The sequence below is a fragment of the Sturnus vulgaris genome, chromosome 9, assembly GCF_052056855.1.
Source record: "Sturnus vulgaris isolate bStuVul1 chromosome 9, bStuVul1.hap1, whole genome shotgun sequence".
Taxonomy (NCBI): Eukaryota; Metazoa; Chordata; class Aves; order Passeriformes; family Sturnidae; genus Sturnus; species Sturnus vulgaris.
This window is the reverse complement of record NC_142251.1, coordinates 2,356,051-2,376,470: the sequence shown is the minus strand read 5'-3', so window position 1 is coordinate 2,376,470 and position 20,420 is coordinate 2,356,051. Positions and strand designations below refer to the sequence as shown.

At 43.9% G+C, this 20,420-nt stretch overlaps 1 protein-coding gene across 10 annotated transcripts in view; it reads right to left on the bottom strand.

The window, feature by feature from the left end:
• The window catches only part of DOCK7 (dedicator of cytokinesis 7), a 95,988-nt gene that overhangs the window by 60,306 nt on the left and 15,262 nt on the right, over window positions 1-20,420 (bottom strand). For all 10 annotated transcript variants that reach the window (XM_088169629.1, XM_088169630.1, XM_014870523.2 and 7 more), the window contains exons 3-14: window positions 13,790-13,965; window positions 13,620-13,688; window positions 11,112-11,241; window positions 10,793-11,005; window positions 10,306-10,391; window positions 8,326-8,392; window positions 6,947-7,096; window positions 6,145-6,225; window positions 4,945-5,110; window positions 4,179-4,321; window positions 2,621-2,714; window positions 1,530-1,692 (exon numbers count right to left, since the gene is read on the bottom strand). In XM_088169629.1, the coding sequence (XP_088025755.1) occupies window positions 1,530-1,692; window positions 2,621-2,714; window positions 4,179-4,321; window positions 4,945-5,110; window positions 6,145-6,225; window positions 6,947-7,096; window positions 8,326-8,392; window positions 10,306-10,391; window positions 10,793-11,005; window positions 11,112-11,241; window positions 13,620-13,688; window positions 13,790-13,965 (1,538 nt within the window). The remainder of the gene's footprint in view (window positions 1-1,529; window positions 1,693-2,620; window positions 2,715-4,178; window positions 4,322-4,944; window positions 5,111-6,144; window positions 6,226-6,946; window positions 7,097-8,325; window positions 8,393-10,305; window positions 10,392-10,792; window positions 11,006-11,111; window positions 11,242-13,619; window positions 13,689-13,789; window positions 13,966-20,420) is intronic.

Sequence of the window (20,420 nt, the reverse complement as noted above, 5' to 3'; positions counted from 1 at the left end):
TAGGAGTAAATGAAAGATGGGTAATTCCTGGTTTTAGGGCTCTGGGTATTTCCAGTCAATTTTCCAGGATGCAGCTGAGGCCAATCCACCCTCTCTGGAGCACAGGGAGCCAGAGCAGCCCTGCTCCTCTGGAGCCCACACTCTGCACAGTCACTGCAGAACTGGGGCTGTCACTGAGAGTGAAGAGCCAAACTTCACTGAAAGGAGGAAGAGATCTGCTCTCCTCACCTGCAATGAATCACAGCCAAGCCTTTGTGACCTTTCAGTCCAACCAACTAAGGAATTAAATAAACAACCAAGTGAGCACACAACAAAAACACCCTTCACGTAGGGAGCAGCTGCTCCAATGGGGTCAAGGGTGCCAACCCACAAACCCAGCAGGCACAAGCCACGGGACAGGGCTGGTCCAGCTCCTGGGGACACTCACACGTTGAACTTCAGCTGCAGAACACTGAGTGACAGCCTTGGGCTGGCTCTGGAAGTGCTGACTGACAAAGCCCCAATCCTGCAGTTCCCCTGAGTCATATTGACTTGTTTATCTTCCCCAACCCTTGTACAGCGTGGATTTTTTTTTTATCTCAGCACTCACAATCACACAGGAAATGGTTTTGGTTGTAATTTGTCAAGAGTGAAACCCAGTGAATAGAATGTGTTAATTACAGAAATGCTGCAAAAAAAAAATCGTTTTAATTCTCATGGGTTTGTAACAGAGATGAGATCATGCAGTGGTGCTTATTTGTACTGGTTTACTGTAATGTTAAATTACCTGTTCAATAAATAAATAGACAAATAAATAAATGGCTGAGACTTTTCAAAATACAGTATATGGAACTTGACTAAACTCTTCTTGTAAACTTTGATTTATAAAAACCGGGTTTGCATCTAAATTTAAATAAAGGATTTTCTAAGTTGGTAAAATTACTCAGCTGATGAAGACAATTCCACTCAGCCATGTAATGAAAAAAGCTTTAAATTAATAATGAAACAAAATGAAAAGAAATATGGTCCCAGCCTGGGTTTTGTTACAGAAAGGCTATTGTTTTCCAAGATATTTAGAAAGATTTCCTATTTTTCAGGGCTTCAGAAGATTTTTTGTCAAGTATTGTAAACAAAGAAATTGCTTGGAAATCAAAATATTAATAAAGGGATTATGCATTTTCTCTATTTCTATCCCTCACTTTAAAGAAATAAAAAGAAATAAAGTCACTGAAAGTGACATAAATTAATAAAACCAATAAGAGAATGGTGACTGCAGCAAAGGAAAAACCCTACATAGAATTGAATTTCACCAAATTCCACCCCAAATTCTGAGAAATGGAGAAACCTCTCCCATGTTCTTATTCACAGCCAAGTTTGATGCAAACCTGTTTGTCCTTCCCCAGCTGAGCCTTTTCTGCTGTGTCAGCCTCAACCCTTCCCATGCCTCTGGCCATAAACCAAATCTTGCATCAACCTCACTGATAAGGGAGGAATTTCTACACTTGGCAGTCTCAGGCCCTGAAAAGCGAAATGGATTTCAAAACTCTGACCTGTATGTGGTGTTTGGGACGTAGACATCCCTGGCAGGGAACTCCAGGATTTCTCTGGTAGGTCTGACTCTGCTGTCTGGGTAAAGCTTGACTTGCAGCAGCTCTGGGGTTAGGCAGTAGTGGGGGTTCTCTGGAGCTGGAGATATGTCTATCTTCAACTGAGCTGCAAGGAAAAAAAAAAAGAAAAAAAGAGATTAATTAATAAATACAAATTAAATTTTAAAAGCATAATTGTGCTTTGTTTCTTCAGGTTAATATCCTATCTATTCATTGACATCCTATGTCTGAATTTAATAAATCAACAAATGATAAATTACAGCCAAAGTGTTGTTGATTTGTTGACAAGTATCAGTGGATCCAACTGGGGGACCAGATAATAAGAACCAACAGAAAATAAGCATCTTAACAAGGAATAGATGCTTTTTTCATAAGAAAACTGAGGAAATGCAGCCCAAATAATGCTGCTATGAGGCCCAGCCATTATTACAAACACAACTCCATCAGAGGAAAGGCTGAAAAATCCTGAGATTGGTCAGGCTACAAAACAGAGGTGAATTGGGTGAAATGATCAGAGCAGGCAAGTGCTTGGAAGGTTGTGGCCACTGCCCGAGGCCATGGCAGACCAGATTCAGATTAATTTGCAGCAAGACAGTTCTGCAAAGTTTTCTTAAAACCTAAGCTGGCTGCAAGGCCAGCTGAGAGCTGGGGAGATGATCCAAGGAAGAGGCAGGATTGCTGTCCCTGGAGAGTTCTATGAGCAGGTTAAGTAAATATTGTCAGGAATAGCACAGGTCAGGGACCAGCTCCACTGAGGAGTGCCAGGCTTTCTATTCCCCTTTCCCAGAGGTGAAGCCTGCTCCTATTAACCAGGAGAGAGATCTCCTTTGGGGAAGGGAGTGGGAAACAGAGGTTCCTGCGTTTGGGGCTTTGGGGTCCTCACAGACACCACTCTCAGTGTGCCACAAACCTGCCCCATGACACCTCCAGAGCTCCTGCTGTGCAGGGATCATTCTCAAGGGTTTTTCTGGGGTTTTGGGGCAGGAACGAACCAAAGCCCTGAGCTGTGGAGCCCAGAGGGGCTGCCTGGGTACCTGTGATGGGTCTGAGCCTGCGCAGCACCGACGAGGGACGTCTCATGTCAGCCAGGAACTTGTACAGGTCCTCATCGCTCAGGCGATCCCCCTCCTGCTCAGGGTGCAAGATTTGGTTACCCAAACAACCCCCAGGGCTGCCAGGGACTGAACAAAGCCTCTCATCCCACAGGCTCTTCCCTCTGCCATCAAACTGCCTTCCCAGAACAAGGTGTTAGCATTAATGTGTTAAATTACACTTCATTTCTCCATCCCTTCCCCTTCCTTCATCCCTTATTAATCATCCTGACAGCTGCAGGAACTTTTAATTGAAAGCCTTTTCTCTCCTCATCAATATTATCTTTTTCCAAACTGGAAATGGCTGCTAAAAGATTTCCCAAAAAATAGCCATTTTTTAGCAAGTGTAATAGTTTGAAGAAGTATCTGTCATTCAGCAGGTGATCCTGATTCCTTCTCCTCTGCTTTTCCTTTGGGATGATTATTTTTCAGGTAAAGTAGGAAGTGCAAGGAGTCTGTTGCCAGTTTTTTTTGTGCCCACTCTAATAGCTCAGAGTTTTGCTAATTTTGGAAATATTACAGAAAATGGGACTCTGCCACCCAAAAGCAGAAGATACCCGATTTTAAAGGTAAGAAATCACAACATAAAAAAAAAAAAAAAAAAGAAATGAATGTAAGGAGAAAAACACTGGGTAGTATCCAACTAATTATACTTAACAGGACAAAAGGAAGATAACGATGAACCTGAAATTAAAAACCTTAAATGAATGTTTGGCAGTTTTTAAAGGACAAATTTAATAAAATGAGCTGCTTCAAAGTACAAATAACCTCAACAAAGTAAGTAAATACTTGCTTTTGTAAATCATTACTAACCTAGTGACCAGTTTTTCCTGACCTAGATGTGACACTAAGCAAATCTTAGAAAATTTTCAGCTCATTACTTTTTGCTAAGCTGAACTAAAAAATTTGCTCCCTTTAATCATGTTTTCTACTCTTCAGGAAAATCCCAAGCTCTGCCTAAGAGGAGCTGCCACTCAGCAAAGCAGCATCAAAAGCGAAATGCTTTGTTTTCCTCAGGGAGCTGATGCCAACCTTAAATCACTCTGAGGAACTGGATTCAGTACTACCAGAATTAATATATGATATCATATAATGTAATATATAACTGAAAGAGAGTAGGTTTAGATCAGATATTAGGGAGAAATTGTTCCCTGGGAGGGTGGGGAGGGCCTGGAATGGAATTCCCAGAGCAGCTGAGGCTGCTCCTGCACCCCTGGAAGTGTCCAAGGCCAGGCTGGAGCACCTTGGGATGCTGGAAGGTGTCCCTGCCATGGCAGGGGTGGCACTGGATGGGCTCTAAGGTCCCTTCCAACCCAACCCAGTCTGTGATTCCATGATAATTGATATATAACATGATAAACCCACTGAATGCTGTGGAAAGATTCCCTGTGACTGGAGAACAGAACTCAAACACATCACAAATTCATCCCTCAGTGAGCTCACACGATCCAACCCTTCTGTCCAAGAAACAGCTCCTTGGTGAGACCCTTCCCTGCCATACCTGTTTGAAGAAGTTGGTGACTGTCAGGGTGGCTGGTCTGAAGCTGCTCAGGTTGCAAGCCTCATCCCCACTCGTGGTCCTCTCCAGGGAACGTCTCCCCACGATGCTGGAATTCCTCCTCTCCGACCACGACCCTTTACGTTCTGCAAAACACGACAGTGAGAAGAAAAGGAATTCGGGAAAAAGCAGAAAAACTACACTCCAAGAGCCTACTTTTGTTCCCATCAGGGTTGTTTTCACAGGAAGAGAGGGAATGATGCCATGAGGTGACAGAAGAGGTGGCTGTGCCCAGGCAATCCTGCTCTGGAGGCACTGGGAGGCTGTGGGGCACAGCTGACTCCTGCTCCCCTCCCAGCCACCTCACCCCAGTGCCTTCCTGCTGTTAGAAAAGTCTTTATCATGCTGAGATTTATGTATTTCCCTTGCTCTGAAAGATGATGAAGTTGGCAGTTTTGGGGATGCTGAAGTGCAGTTTTGGATGAGCTATGTGGCTCACAAAGATTAATCCACTGCTTTGGAAAATGTTCATCAGCCTGTAATGCTCCCTCAGTCTCACAAGCCTGGTTTTCAATAATATAACAGATGGTTTGCTTGTAAAATCCTTGAAAGATAAATCCATTTGTTATGGACTTTTCTGTTTTATTTCAACCATGACCCCAGACCATCCAGGCAGGGAGAGGAAAGCCATAAAAAGAGCAACAGCAGCTACAGGACATGAACCAAAACCTCTGGATTTGCCCCCTATTCCCTCCTGCAGATCCTTTACCTCCTGTGCCAACTTCAACTTCTGTGGAATCCCTTTCCAAGCTGCCAGCACTGCTCACAATGTTCATGAGGTGAATGGCTGTCCAGGCAAAAGGCATCCGGTACTTCCCCAGTCTTTGGCAGAACTGCTCTGCCTGGCCCTTCAGTTTTTCCAATTTCTCCTTGTTCTGTGAAGAAAATATTCAACCCAAGAGGTTAAGACAAGAAGAGGACCAGAGGTTCATTGAGTGAGGAATGATGGTGTTCTTTTCTAACTCCCAATAATTGTGTGTTTCAGCAGTTCCTTCCAAAGCAGGATCACCAAGTGTTGGGAAAATCCAACTTTTGCTTCCCAAAAGAGGCCACCAGAGGACAGTCAGAACAACCTTTTATGTTCTTAACCCTCCTGTACAGCCTGTCAAATCCCAGTGACCTAATCTAGCTACTGCTCCTTCAACAAAATCTGAATTTTCCCCTGTGAAGTCTGAAAGGGCCTTTCCTAATGTGATTTTATGCAGCAGGTGCTCAGATCATCTGGAGTTGTATGGGAAACTGAAAACATTCCTCAAATAAGCAGCATCCTATTCATTTTGTCAAGGAAAAAAGGGAATAAAATAGGATTTTTCCATAGCTCTGCATACTAAAGAGCAATTTTTAGAGCTTTAGGGAGGAAATATTTTATTAAGAGGTTGATTAAAATGAACAAATAATCCAAGCTTTGAGAAAGGCTAATGGAGAGGCTGGGATCACAAGAAGGGCTGGAACCTCTGCTCTGCCCTTCACCCAGCCCTCATTACTCCCCTTTGATCTCCACCTCAAAGCAAGTGCACACACAATTAGGAACCATTTTTGAGGTTCTTTTAGAATCAGGCAGAAGTGATGGGGTTAAAGCTGCAAAAGCAGTGGAAAAGTTGAAATTTTGACTGCAAATTCCCATCCAAGGCTGCCTTCCCTCGACCCAGCTGTCCTTTGGGACAGGGAATCACAGATGACTGAGCTTGATGGGAACCACAAATCTCCCCTGACAGCCACAAAAACTGCTGACCTTTAACTACTCCACCCCAATAAGGCAGCAAAACTCAAAGGCTCTTCTTTGGCCTTTAGAATGGGATTAGACTCTTAATTAAAAAACAGATCCTTTTAAAGAGAGGAACAGTATCAACCTTCCAAGGTAAAATAAAATATGTTAAATTTTTTATCAAAACAGCAAAAAAATTCTTACCTTTGCTGCATCAGATTCTTTAAAAATCATATAAGGCTCTGCACACTCCCCAATATCTCCCTGCTGTAAAACTTTTTCCAGCTGAGAAGGGAAAATGAACCATTATAAGGACATGTATCCAGCAAGGATTAATAAACTGAACAAGCACAAGGAAGCAAAAAATTTTTTCACAAAAGCTAAAGCCTGGCGAGTCCTTGTGGAAGAAACATTTCCTGCACAACTTTCACACTGCCTGTGAACTGAAAATCTGTCTTGAACTCCCCTGTTGACCACAGGATGATTTTTATCCAATGTCCAGCCAAAAATCCTGACTCAAACACCCACCTGAACATCTGTGCCCTCACAGAATCAAAGGGGAGAACAGAGAAAAACTTTTATCTTTGTGTACTCTATCCCAGGAGTGACCAATGCTGCATTTTATTTCAGTTATGGATTTCACTCTCTTAGCAATTTCAGCCCTTAAATACATCTGAAAATCTGGCTGAGGGGTGTGTATCCTTTTTGAAATGAGATTCAGATCAATAGATATTTTTAAATCACTGACTTATCTGTCATTTCAAGGAGTCAGCACACTGTTTTATATGAAAACCAAGGTCAAGCCCCAGAAAACTGATTTATATCATCAAGCAAACCTTTGTGCTCTTCCCAGTTTTAGTGCACTGAACTGGTTGTTACAAAGAAAGTGAGAATACTTGAAATAAAGCAGCATTGTGTTCACACTTTTGAGAACAGAATTTCTGTTTTATTTTAAATAAAAAAAACAAGAGACCACAATAATTTCCATTTGCCTGGCATTTCTTACCTTTATTACTAGAAAGACATCTTGGGATGGGTAGGTGATAGAAAAGATGGCAGATCTGGCCAGGGTGGAAATAGCAGCAGGGGGGACATGAGGCCGAAGCATTCCCTTCATTTGCTCAGAGTTTAAATCAAAGTAGAAATTCTCTGAAATCTAAGGAAGAAATTGGGGAGTTTCAAGCATTAGTGATATTTTTTTTTTTTTTTTTGTAAATTCTTCATGAACAATTTTAAATTGTTTTAAAATGCATGTTAAATGTTTAATGTTATACATGTTTAAAAAATGTTAAAAACTCCTTGTTTCACACCAGGTATGAAAAGAAAAAAAAAAAAAGCCTTTTTGATTAAGAAATCAAGGCAGGACGCTGAGAAAGGAAATGGAGGAAACATCACAAACTACCCATAAAATTTCCTCCAGCTCCTCTAAGGTGTGTAGCTCCATCACAGGATTAGGAATTATCATTGTTAGCTGAACTGAAAGCACCAGAATATCAAAATAAAGACAGAAAAATAAAAAAAAAAAACACCCCTTGAAAGACAGACACTGAGCTTTCTACCCTAAAACACCAAATCCTTGAGTGCAAAGCTTCAGAGCCAAAAAAGATGTGAGCAGGTTACCAACACCAGAGGTCACTAAAGGACTTAGTACGTTAGAGCCAAAAAAAGAAAAAAGGAGTAATGAGATGATAAAATTGGCTTATGAAATGTGATTTAAATATTAAACAAAGTTCACATAATATTCCACATACTCTCATCTACATAACTTAAATCTCAATGCATTAAATTCAAGTCTTAAAGAGATAAATGTCAAAATGCGTATTTTTAACATTTTTCTCTCCACTACTGCTAATATCTTGAATAAGGAAAACTAAGAGACTCTTTAAATATTAAATACAGAACATAAATAGGCGAATAAATGTATTTCCCATTTCCTATAACTTAGATCTTGAAAAGACTCCTCAGTTTTGTTTTGATTTTAGCAATTTTAGCATGTGTGACTTTCTCGTGCATTATTCAAGTGTTGCTTGGACCCATTCCATGCTGAATCACCAAAAAGAGATTAAGAAAATCATAAAAACCTAATCTAAATAAAAGGTTTCAGTTACCTAAGTTCTCTCTGGGGAAGAGACTTTTGAAAGACAAAATTGGACTACATATATATATTCTGATTTCAGGCACTCACAAATTAGATAATATTTTTAGGAAAGTGATTATATCTCAACTGATTTACCAAGAACACACATGATGGTTCATGAAATGCCATCATCAGTCTTCCAACCTCTATGTCACTGTCCTCTTAAAGCTTTGCCACCAGAATCAATTCCTCCATCCTTGGTTTTAAATTTCAGTGGAAATGTCACACTCAAGTAATTAAAAACCTACCTTCTTCTTTTCTTTAACATCATACAAAGCCAAACTTGCAAAAATGGGCTCAATTTCTATTTCAAATCTTGAAAGAAGGAAACACAGAATCAGTTGATTTGCATTTTGTCAGAAGGAATAACCAACCCTGTCCCCAAATCCTCCCTGGCTGGTGGGGACTGAGGTGTCAGGAACAGCTGAGCCAACCCAAGGGCTGCTCCTGCTCCAAGGGATCTTATTTCCCAATTTCCACCCCATCCTCCCACCAGGACCATGTCAGTGCTCCTTGGACTTTCTAAAAGCCATTTTAACTCACTGAAAGCCAAGCAAAGCAGCCCAAAAGCTTCCTCAAAGGGAGGGGAATTGTTATTTGGGATAATTGGAGCACTCAGCTGCCCTGATCCCTGAATTGGAGAAACCAATTTCCTGTGCTGCTCCAGCTAAATGGCCAACTCTTCCTCTCAGCACCACTGGCCAGAGGGCTCCTGCCTCTGGACACTCAGGGACACCTGAATTTTGGCAATTTTCAACAGTTAACTGTTGTCAAAAAATCCCAAAAACTCCTTTAGAAAGGTGCCAGCTTTTCACAGTGACTGTAACCCAGTGTTTATGCAAATTCCAACACTCCCAACAGGAACAGTGATCCACCAAACAGAGTTGACTAGAACACCTGGGGAGTTCAAGGAATTTCAAAACATTCAAAACCTGTCCCTGCACCACGGCAAGCAGGGGCTGAAATGCCATTTTTTCTGCACAGCCTCCCCACAAAATCCATGCCCCATCCATGCTGGGATCCCCTCCACACCCAGCCCTTGCACAGAGCTCCCAGCTTCAGCCTGGAATTCCTTCTTCCAACAGGGACAAACAGGTGTTTTCTCCAGTTTTGCAACAAAGCTGAGATTAACCTGGAAATGACCCTGCTTAGATCATCTGAGCCTTCTCCCTGGGGAAAATGTCCTTGTTTCGTGCCACTGAGATGGCACAATCTTGGATTACATCCCACAAGGCTCAGAGGTTCCCAGGTACACAAGCAAACATGTAGCTGGGCAGATTTGCTATAAATTTGCAGTCAGCAAGAGATGCTTAAAGAGCAGAAAACATTAATTTCCAGCATCTAACTTATTTATGCTAAAGACACCCTCCTTTGGAGGGAAAGCTGCACTGCTACTGCATATTATGTTGTTCCAGTTCATAAAAGGCTGCAAAATCAGTTCATCTCTATGGCTATATTAGGTCCTGGAGTACTCCACGAGCAGGAGAAATGTCCCACACATATATCTCAGTTATGAGCAGCAACTGGAGCTCTCTAATAAGAAGGGTTGACCTAACTGAGGACACAGAAGATGAATACAGCAGTGTGGAAAATCAGTTTTGTACTTTATTTCTCCAAGGGAATAACAGTAAAATTTTACCTTGTGTTATTAGAGAAGAGTTATAGGCAATGAACCAGCTGCAGGTAACCCTATATTCAGGAGCTCCACTTCATTAAACTTGTTTAACAGGTTTCTATTCCTCCAGTTAATGCTTACTAAGTATATAAAGTCTTCACTCTTAAAGGGACACACTCAAGGTTGTTGAGCCTAAACTTTGGCAAATCTTTGGCTGTCTTTATGTTTTTAAGGCTCGAGCATTTTTCATCTTCAAATTTAATCTCAGATTTCCTCATTAGGGAGGGGAACACCAGTGAGTGGCCAGCTTGGGAGCCCTGGAGGAGTGTGGTGAAGCCTCATGTCACGTGCCAGTGACATGGAACAGGTAGAGCTGGAAAGCTACAGGGAGAAAAGCCAAGGGAGGTGGATATTTCCTGTCTCATCCATCTGCAGGAAGTCTTGAAGACACAACTGTGTAACTCACTCTTTACAAAATTAACCTCAAAGCTTATGCCCAAACAATGCACTATCCCTTCCAAGGCAGTGGAGTTATTCCAGATGCACATGGATACAGCAGCAGATTTAAATTCTGAATTTCTGCAGTGCAGAAATCTGTTGGAGTGGTACTTACTTCAGGGACAAACACTTCACCAGGAGTCTTTGGCCAAAGTGTTCTTTGGGTACTTCAGGGACACTGAGTCTCTCTATGGGCTCCTCCTGGAATTAGAGACACAATCCTGTACAAATTCCTGTACACCAGCACAATCAGGAGACAAACACATCTATCACTTTTTTCTCCTAAGACACAGCACCAATTTAATCCGAGGCTTCCCAGCGTGGTGCATTCATCAGCAGCTATAAATATGCTAAATTAAATCTCTTTAATGTTTCTACATTACTGAGGATTGCATAACCAGAAGGGAAACCCAATCTTCAGAAAGTATTATCTATGGGCAAGACAATATGCTGAAAAACACAAAATAGCTGCAGTTCTCATGCATGTTAAGCACAGGTGATCTTAAACCCTGTAAATCCACGGCAGACTGACAGCTTTCACAATCCCTATACCCTTCTTTTTATTTTTTTTTTTAGTCTCACCCACGTGCACGTAAAAATACCTCATCTGGTGCTGGGTGTAGTGCAAAAAGCTCCTTATGCCTGCTGGACTTCCTCTGGTCCTCGTTGTGGTGGTCAATCTCCTCGTTTGGGGTTCTGTCCAGCAGGTTTGGGAGCAGGGCATCAGGCAGGGAGTTCTTGAGGTCGAAGATGCTGCAGGCCCAGCTGCCCCGGGGGGTGTCATCAATCGACATTGAGCGGCGCTTGAGGTCATCCTGAGAGCCAACAAATGACCAGCAACTCATCATGGGAAAGGGACTGCACTTTTAAAGCAGGACTAGAAATTAGGTTTTATGCAGCGAGGTTTTAAAGGCACATTACTTGTTCATCCTGGTAGCTGTTGCCATCTGGAGCCTCGTCAGACTCGAAGATCTGTTTGGGGAGCCCTTTTTGCCTCTCCTTCTGCTTGTCCAAGGTGTTGGGATTGAACCCAGTTCCCAGCTTGTGGTATCTGCAAACAGAGGATTTCAAACACGTTCTTAGCAGCCCTTTTGACCCCGACCTCAGAAGCAGCACCCCAGAACAAACCCAGCATTGTCAGCGTGGGTTCTCCCGAGGCAGGAGCTGCTCTCTGCAAACACAATTTCCAGTCAGCTCCACTGGGAGCTGGGGCATCATCCAACAGCCACTATTCCAACACTACAATGTGACTCTGTTCATCTATAAAGCCACTCTGGGTGATGTCAAAAGGAGGATTATCAAGGGCCAATTAAAGTCGTTGTAAAATGTGCCATTGTGATGCCAAGCTAAAAACAGGCTGGGAACACAAGGGCTGAAGGCCAGTGGTTCTGCTGGGGCAGGAACTGACTTGGAGCAGATAAAATGATTAACTGGAAAACCAAAACAGCAACTCAGGAAAATGCTGAGCACTTCTGAAGACCAACTTTCCAACCCTGACTGAAACAAGTATCTCCATATAGCATCTTTGTGAGGAAAATGGGTCCCTCAGAGCTGTCCAGAGCTCCTACAAGAGAACAGTCTGCCTGCTGTGCTGACAGGAGCAGGTCTCTTTGACTAACAAATTTTTGGGTGCCAAATGGCACCACGTCTGTATTTATACACACACACACATGGGTAGAGCCACAGTCTCCCTGCAGTACTCACTCCAAGCCAGTTCCTGGGATCACATCTAGAATTAATTGTTCTTACCACGCCCTGGTACTAAAGTTACCACAGAGGGATGCTCCAGACATGGGAAAACCATGGATATGCTAGCAGTGAATAAAGGAAGGGAAGAGAAAAAAAAAAACGGGAATGTATTTTCCTTGCTAGGCTGTAATTCCTGAGAGCTGAACAATAGGATCTGTATAATCCTCACCTGGATGTCTGCATTTCCATCACAGCTCCACCAACAAGTGCAAATCATCTCTAATTCACACCTGACTTCCTCAGTCTAGCACACAGAAATTATGCTATAAGCTTGATATCAGAATATGCTAGTGGGTTTTTTTCAGGCCACTGAAACTTGATTTACCTTTTCCAACATCATTAAAGGAATTACTGAATGGGTGGATTTCCCTGCCTCAAAAACATTTTGGTTACAAAAAACTGGAGGCAGAGATGGACATAAAGATTATTTTCCCTAGGGTGGAGAAGAAAAGCATGGAGTGTCACAAGCCAATTCAGCACTTCTTCCAAGAGCTGGGGTTTGTGCCCCTGGAGCTAGCCAGACGACTTGGAACCATCCAATGGCATGGATTAAGAGGAAATTGTTGGCATCCTTACTTGAAAAACAATTCAGTCCTTCCCAGCTGAGCTTTTGGGTTCTTCCCCTGCTCCAGCAGTAACTCTTCAATTTCTACCCAATGCACTGCCATGATTTTATCCAAGCAGAAAGTGCTATGGCCCTCAGAGGAACAAAACCCCACCAAACAAACCTCCTCAGAGCAGGAACCACAGCCAGGAACTCCAGGTACCAATGGAAGTCACTGAGAAGCCAAGAGTGGGTGGCTGGGTGGGACACACTGCCCAGCTCTGTGCTGCCAAGGCTGGGAGTTAATAAAACATCTCCCTCCCTCTTGGGTCCCTTTCTGGGTGGGTTTGGTTTTTTTTGTATGAGATTACAAAACACTTTTTTATTAGGTCACGTTAGCAGTGCCAAGCATATCCTGAGCATCCCCTGAAGTGGCTCTCAGGACAACATTAAACCAGTGAATTGTAGCAACTGCCACAAGGGCAGAGCTGGAGCTGCACTGAGTCATTTGTAGGTGATGCACATCACACGGATCACTTACTCCATGACAGCAGCTCCTGAAGTCATCAGACTCCAATCATCTGAGAGTCTCTGCTCCATCCAAAGCCTCTCAGAACCCTTCCTGCTAATTTGCATGGACTAATCAATGCATGCCCATCCTCTGAACTGTTAACTCATTAGGTAAATGTTGTGATGGTTCAAATATTAATAATTATTTGTTTGACTGATGTACTTTCCCCAGGTCTCTCTGGGAAGCAATGGAAGCTGCAGAGGGCACCTTGGCTATCAGATGGTTGTGACTGCACATAAGTTGTGTATCACTGCAAAAAGAACTAAAATCAGATGGAACAAAGAAGGAAACAAATGCTGAAAGTAATTTTACTGGTCCACATTCCCGAATTGCTCTACCATGGTAAAGGAGCAACTGTGGACTGAAATGGCCCAGATTTTCCAAAATGCCCCAGGGGGTTTTGATGTCCGAGGTCCAATTTTCCAAACACAAAGCAGCAGTTCAGTTGAACTGGGCAACTAAAAGCCAGAGCACGTGGAATCAGCAGCCAGGACAACATTTTTGAGCCTCCTTGGCCAAAATTTCAATATGAACTAAAGGTGCCAAACACCGCAGGGGAACTCACTTTCTGTTCACGATCGCCCAGTCCTCCGTGTAACTCCTGACACAGTCCCTCACGTGAGGATCCATCTCGCTGTGAAAAGAACAAAAACCAGAGATCACAGGGGTGACGGTGACTCCCTGAACACACATTTCACTCCCTGCAGCATCAGCAGTGCCCTCCTGCCTCCCTACCTCTCCTCGGGCACGGCCGACACGAGCGTGCGGCACTCGCGGGGCGCGTAAACCACCTCGATGTCATCGGAGGGAAACTCCAGCAGGTCCCGCAGGGGCCCCGACTCCAGGGCCAGGGGGTGGGTGCTGAGATACTCCTCCAGGTCCACGGGCTCCACAGCTTCTGTGAGAGGCACCTGGGAACACACAGAGCACCACGGGGCCTTACAGCGGGGTGAGGGAATGAGGAAAAGTCGCACGCGAGTTTTCTGCTCTTTTTTTTCAAACCAGTTCCTCTGCCCTGCTGAGGGGTTTGATGAAGCATCAGGTGATTAACCCCAGTGGTGTTAACCTCAGCTAACACACATCACACAGATGTTTCTCGTGTCTTATCTTTTATGTGATGTTCCTCTGCGTGGTTCTCTGGTGTGTACCACCAACACCTCAAAAAATACAACTAGAGCCAGAAAAGGTTACGTCTATTTTCAAGAAATACAACAAAAGGAAACTTAGTACTCGATTTCCCACGTATCTGAGCCTGGATTTGTTTTTATCAGACTCTGATCACAAAGAGAACCTTGATCCTGATCCAAGATGCAGGAACCCTTCCTCCCTTAGGCACAGCCAGAACCCTGAGCAAGTCCTGATTTACCAGGAACTCAGGCAGCCACAGGGCTCTGAGGACTAACATTATTTTGAATTAAACCACCTCTCTGGGGAACACAAAACACAATGTTCACCTACCACAGGTACAAGTTTAACCACCTCTTCCCCCTGATATTAGAGCCTTTAGTGCCACAATGACTCTGCCCATGCCAGGAAGAGACACTGCCCTCAATAAAAAAATCATCTTCACTGGGCACAAAGCCTTTACCTGAAGCACAAGGAATGACTGAACACGTGCAGGAAAACAGCAGATTTCACTGGCAGTGCTGATCTCACCATCCTGAGCTTTTTTTAGAAACATTAGAAGAAAATTTGCATAAACTAGATACATACATTGCATAACTTGTATTTTTACATATTCCATTACATAAATACATATAAATATTCTGATATGAGATCATTATGCTATGAGGCTATACATAAACATAGACATTAAGAAAATGAAACACTAAAAACAAGTTTTGAGGAAGCTGTCTCTACAGCAACTGACAGATTTCCTAGAATTCCCTGGCACATGCCAGTAAGGCTGAGTGTTCTAACAAGTGTCACAAAATACACATCCAAATTCAGCAGTTTTCTCTACTAACTTCCCCTTTCCTGACATCCAGATGATTTCTGTGGGACAAGGAACTATCCTGCAGCTTGTGTTGGAGATGACTTTAAAAAGAACACTCAGTTCTTTTTAAATGTGCTTCCAGAAAGTATTGCTATACAAACTCCAAATTCCAGTTTTCAAACTATTACCAACAAGTTCTGAAATGAATCAATTTTTTATTCAAGGAAAAAGACTTGGCTCACACAGAGGACTGAAAGAATCTCCCTACCACAAGCAACCTCAATGAATACTGCAATTTTCTTAGAAGGCAAATCCTTCAGTGGGAAACCAGCGTGACTCCAAGGAAGTCAGGGGAGTTGGACCAGATGACTTTTTGCCAGATAAGAATCTGGCTCACAAAAAAAAAAAAAAAGTGATGGCTAAAATGTAGTATTTGCTTCTGCAATTTAGGCCAAAATAAATTCATTTCTGTGTAAAGAAATATCAAAAGAATCATAGAAGAGTTGGAAGGGACCTTAAAGACCACACCTCTGCCATGGGCAGGGACACTTTTCACAAGAACATGATCATCATCTCCTTAACCCCATAACCTTTCCCCCCCCTTCTAATCTGAACTCTTGAAATGGACACAAAGTGATTTTGGAGAACTTTTGGAAACACAAACCAGACACTTTTCAGCGTTTTCATCGCTGCAACGCTCGCCACGAGCAGAACCTGTCACTGCTCCTTCCCACATCACAGCTGAGATGTCACCACCTCACCCAGCTCTGTACAAACAGCCAGGCCAGCTCCATTTGGCACGAGATTCCTGACAAATGTCACTGAGGGGTGACAGCTTTTCCTGAAGGAATTGCTCTTAGTGCCTGTTTGTTTCCAAGTGCTGCAAAATTCCAGCTCTGCTGTGGGTCACATCGCCCCTTCCACTGACAAACCTCAGAACCAAAGAGGAACCACCCAGCAAAGGAGACCCCTTGTAAATGAAGATAAAATTAACAAAATCACTGGGCAAAAGCTCCAGAAGCAGGGGGTGTCCAGAGGTGCTGGGGAAAGAATCCCTCACATGGCCCCATCCATGCAGGGATGCTGCTCCTTGCTGGGCACTGACAGAGGGGTAAGGAAACCTCATGGGGTGAATTAAGGCTGCTTAGCTGACCCTATTTTTAAGCCCTAACATTTTAAGACGTACTTTTATTCCTCTTTCTCATCTGGAAGTTCCAAAGTTGAAGGATCTTCCAAAAGTGAGCTGCCCATGCAAGTGCTGTGTTTTAATCTGCACAAACTCATTTATTTACCTGTGATTCTCTAACACAGAGGAACCAATCTCTCCACTCCACTCATCCTGATAAACAGAATTACACAACAGATGAGGAAAAACCTCTGTATTAATGCAGAGCTCACGGGGTCATGCAGGACCGAGGGTGTGAGACTGTCACAGTCCAAAACACAGCCCTGGAATTTCACATCTCCAATTCCCTTTGCCCAACAGGAGCATTGTGATGTGCTGGACAGGAGATGATTGAAATGGCCATGCCAGTTAAAAATCACCCAATCCAGAAAGGCAGGCAGTGCTCAGGGGCTCTCCAAACCCTTCACACATTTCAGGATTAAGCCCAAGGTTGCACTTCACAATTTTCCAGTTTGTCTCTTCCAGTAACTATTGTACCATGAAGATGTAAACAAACATCACAGTCAAACCCAGAGGCCTGTGTTAGACTCACCATCTGTGCAGCCAGAAATACTGTCTAGCACCTGAGTAAACAGGCCAAACATAAATTCTTGGGTATGGAGAGGAACTACTCGGTGTCAGACTATTGGCAGATAAAAAGCAAGAACATTATTTTAGGCTTCAGATATTTGTGGGGGAAGAAGTGATGAAAGAGGAGGAGGAAAGAAGGATGAATAAATGCACCAAAAGGAAGATGAACCTAAAAGATGTCCCCATGTGTGAACAGAACCACAAGAGCTCCTCTCAAGGCTCTTGCTGTCAATGGTTTAACCTTTCTCCTGTCCTGCTTCATGTTCCAAAGGTGTGGATGGGGACAAGGACGCACAAAATACCTAAAAAAGGGCTATCCTTGTGTTATTTGGGTAAAGCATCAGTCACCTGAAATTGCCACACAAACCCATCAGGTGAAACGTGCACAGCAGAGGAGTTGGACGAGCTCAGGTAAAGCCCAGGTTACCCAAGCCCATCATCCCAACCAACCTCGCTGCTGCTGGAGGAGCAGAACCTGCTCTGCCATCTCACCTCCGGCCCAGCTGACCTCCTGTGGCAACAGGAAAAAAAAAATAAAAACAAAAAAAACCCCAGAGGCTGATTCCCCTGGCCTGCAGCAGTGTGACACCGTGGGACAGCTGATGTCAACTGTCACAGAACTGCCAGCCCTGCCAGCTGCACGGGGAAAGGTTGGAAATCTGCTGCAGCAGGAAGGGGGAACAGCTGAGGAGGACAAAGCTGTGCTGTCCCACAGCCCTGCTGCTGGCAGGATGCAGACACAGCCATCCTCAGTGCATTCTCCATTCCTCCTGGCAGCTCCAGGGAAGCCACAGTAGGTGTCTCCTTCCCAAAACACAGCCAGCTCTTCACTGGACTTCCAAAGGCAGAAGGACAATTCCAGTCAGGAATTTGTAAACATGCAGACCACCTACCAACTGGCTAATCACAGAACCCAGAGTGGTTTTGTAGGGAAGGACCTTAAAACTCATCCTGGTTTAACCTTGACACCTCCCACTGTCCCAGGGTGCTCCAAACTCAATGTCCAGCCTGGTCTTGGACACTCCCAGGGATCCAGGGGCAGCCACAGCTTCTCTGGGAATTCTATTCCAGAGCCTGCCCACCCTCACAGGGAGAAATTTCTTAATATCTAATCTGAATTTCTTCTCTTCTAGTTTGAAACCATTCTCCCTATCACTGTCTGCCAGTGTAAAAAGTCACTCTCCTTGTTTTTTCTAAGCCCCCTTTAAGTACTGAAAGGCCTCAGTGTGGTCTCCCCTTATAAACCTAATGGTGAATATTGGAGTGTTACTGCAATAAATCCTTGCCAGAGGCTCCATTTCTGTTGAGTTTATTAAGACCCTCCAGAAACCAAAGTCTGCAAGAGCCCTGAGCATCTTCCCCACCAGGACCAGAGAATAATGTGAATTAATAGCAAATACCTGCTAAAAATATGCAAAGGAAAGCTGCTCCCAGAATTGCTGCTCCTTTAAAAAATACTCTTTGATTTTGTGCAGGCTGTAATTACAGATGAAATCCTGGACAATTCCCTAACATGGTTTTCACTCAGTCTTTATCCCAGGATCAGGCACTGCCACCTCACTCATGGCAAGCACTGTGCTGGTGCTATTAAAATCCACAGGAGGACAATGTGGGGAGAAAGGGCAGCTCAGGATGAGTAAGAGGGGCATAACCTGCTCCCTGCCAGCATAAACACTGTGTTTATCACAGCACTGATAAACTCCGAGTACAACAGAAATCAAACAGGACTCCCTCCCTGACCCTGACAGCTACCCCCATCAAACCCCTCACTTGGAAATAAGAATTCTGCATGTCCTGAACCTGCCCACAGACATGTTCAATCACTCAACTCAGACAGCAGCCTGCTTGATTTGGCTTCTCTAACCCATTTAACAGGCAGTTTGCAGAGGTGCACCTGTGTTGCTGCAGTTCTGGCTCTCAGCAGGACAAACCCCTATTTCAAAGGTTTACAGCTCTCCTGCAATGGGGACACTCAAGCTTTCTTTTTTAAGGTTGTGTTATTCTTCACTGTTACATCCCCTTAAAAGCTGGAAAATAAAACTGCGTTCCCTATCGACTTTGCCCTTCTGCAGACAGCAAACATTGTATTTTTGTGGAGTTTTACTGCACATGTCTCTCTCCTATTTATTTCCTCCTTTTGAGCACCTACCTGGATCATCATCATCACTTCCAAAAGCATCTGCACAAATCTGCAGGAGCCTCAGTGAGGGGATGTGGCATCACTCCACGGAGGGTAACACAAACCCTCCTTCCCTTTAGCCGAGCATCCCAAAGGGATAACAAAGGGAACAAAGGGATAATGTGCAGAGAAAGCTACACCCAGGGCACCATGCTGCAAAGCTCACACAGGGAAACAAAAAAATACAATGCAGAGGTCAGGCCTGTACAAGATCTACACCTGTGCAGGTACCTGAAGACTCAAGATCTGCTCTCCTGGGCTCTGCACAGCAGCTCAGTAACAACTAAGGCAGAAAAAGGGACAATTATCGTCTCCATCTCACAGGGACTGACTGGAGCACAGTGCCCTGATGTCCACAGGCATTCCCAGATCTGCCTGGAGGATTTTAGCCCATCCTAAACACACAGCTGAGCACAGGGGACATTTACACCACGAGGAGTCTCATGGGACACACTGGAAGTGACACACTCAAATCCCTGCTGTGATTCTGCAGACTTGCCCAGCTTATGTATGACAGCACAGCCATGGAAAACAACATTCCCTCCCATTTCCTTCTCCCTCCCTCACCTCTGCCCTCCCAGGACATCCAATCACCCAGGGAGCCCCAAGAGCACGGAGAGGTTGTGACATGACAGCTTGGCAGGATGCATCTGGCACAACAAGGATTTGAACCCGAGCTGCTGTGGCCCAATCCAAGCCCAATTTCCCTTTTAGCTCAAATAAAATGCATCATTCCCAAGGGCAGAGCCCCAGCCCCTGTGAGGATCACGGTACAATTGAGGGCTCTGTAAAAATGACAATGGCAAAGTGTGGAAGGTTGTGGGAGTAAAAGTCCCTGTGAGGATCCGATAAGGGACCTTGAAAAATTAACCTTGCAGAGAGCTCCTCATCACAGGGAGGATCCTGACTGCTGTTTTTACTTGGCAGCTAAAGCACTTCTTCAAAATCAGGGTGATATTTCTTGCCAATTTTGAAATCAGGACAAAGTTCCATCTTAACTTCAATACCTCCTTAAATATTAAGCGATTTATAACGTGCTAAAACTGCAACAGATTGTGCCAAAGCTCCAAATTCTAAATTAATACCAACTTCCCACCCACTGCCTTCCCTGGGCAAAATCTTGGAAGGACAGAAGCAGCAGATTAACATTTCAAAGCTGAGCCCCAGCCTTCTCTCAGCTATCTCTGGGTCTCCAGGGCAAACAGGCACTTCCCTTGCTGAGCAGCCAGGAATGCAGATGGCCTGTGCTTGCTGTGGCAAACTCCTGCCACCCTTAAAGGGATACTGGTATCTCAGGGAACAGGAGTCAAATCTGATGTACTGGAAGGACTCAGAATAAATCTGGGAATGTAACAAGCTAGAAAAAAAAATTACAATTTGCAGGCAGGTTAAAGAAGGTAACAGTTCAAAGAAATCAGCTTGCTAAACTGAGGCATCAGGTTTATTTTTAAGTGTGAACTACAGGCAAGTCACTCCAAGAGGTTTTGAAACATGA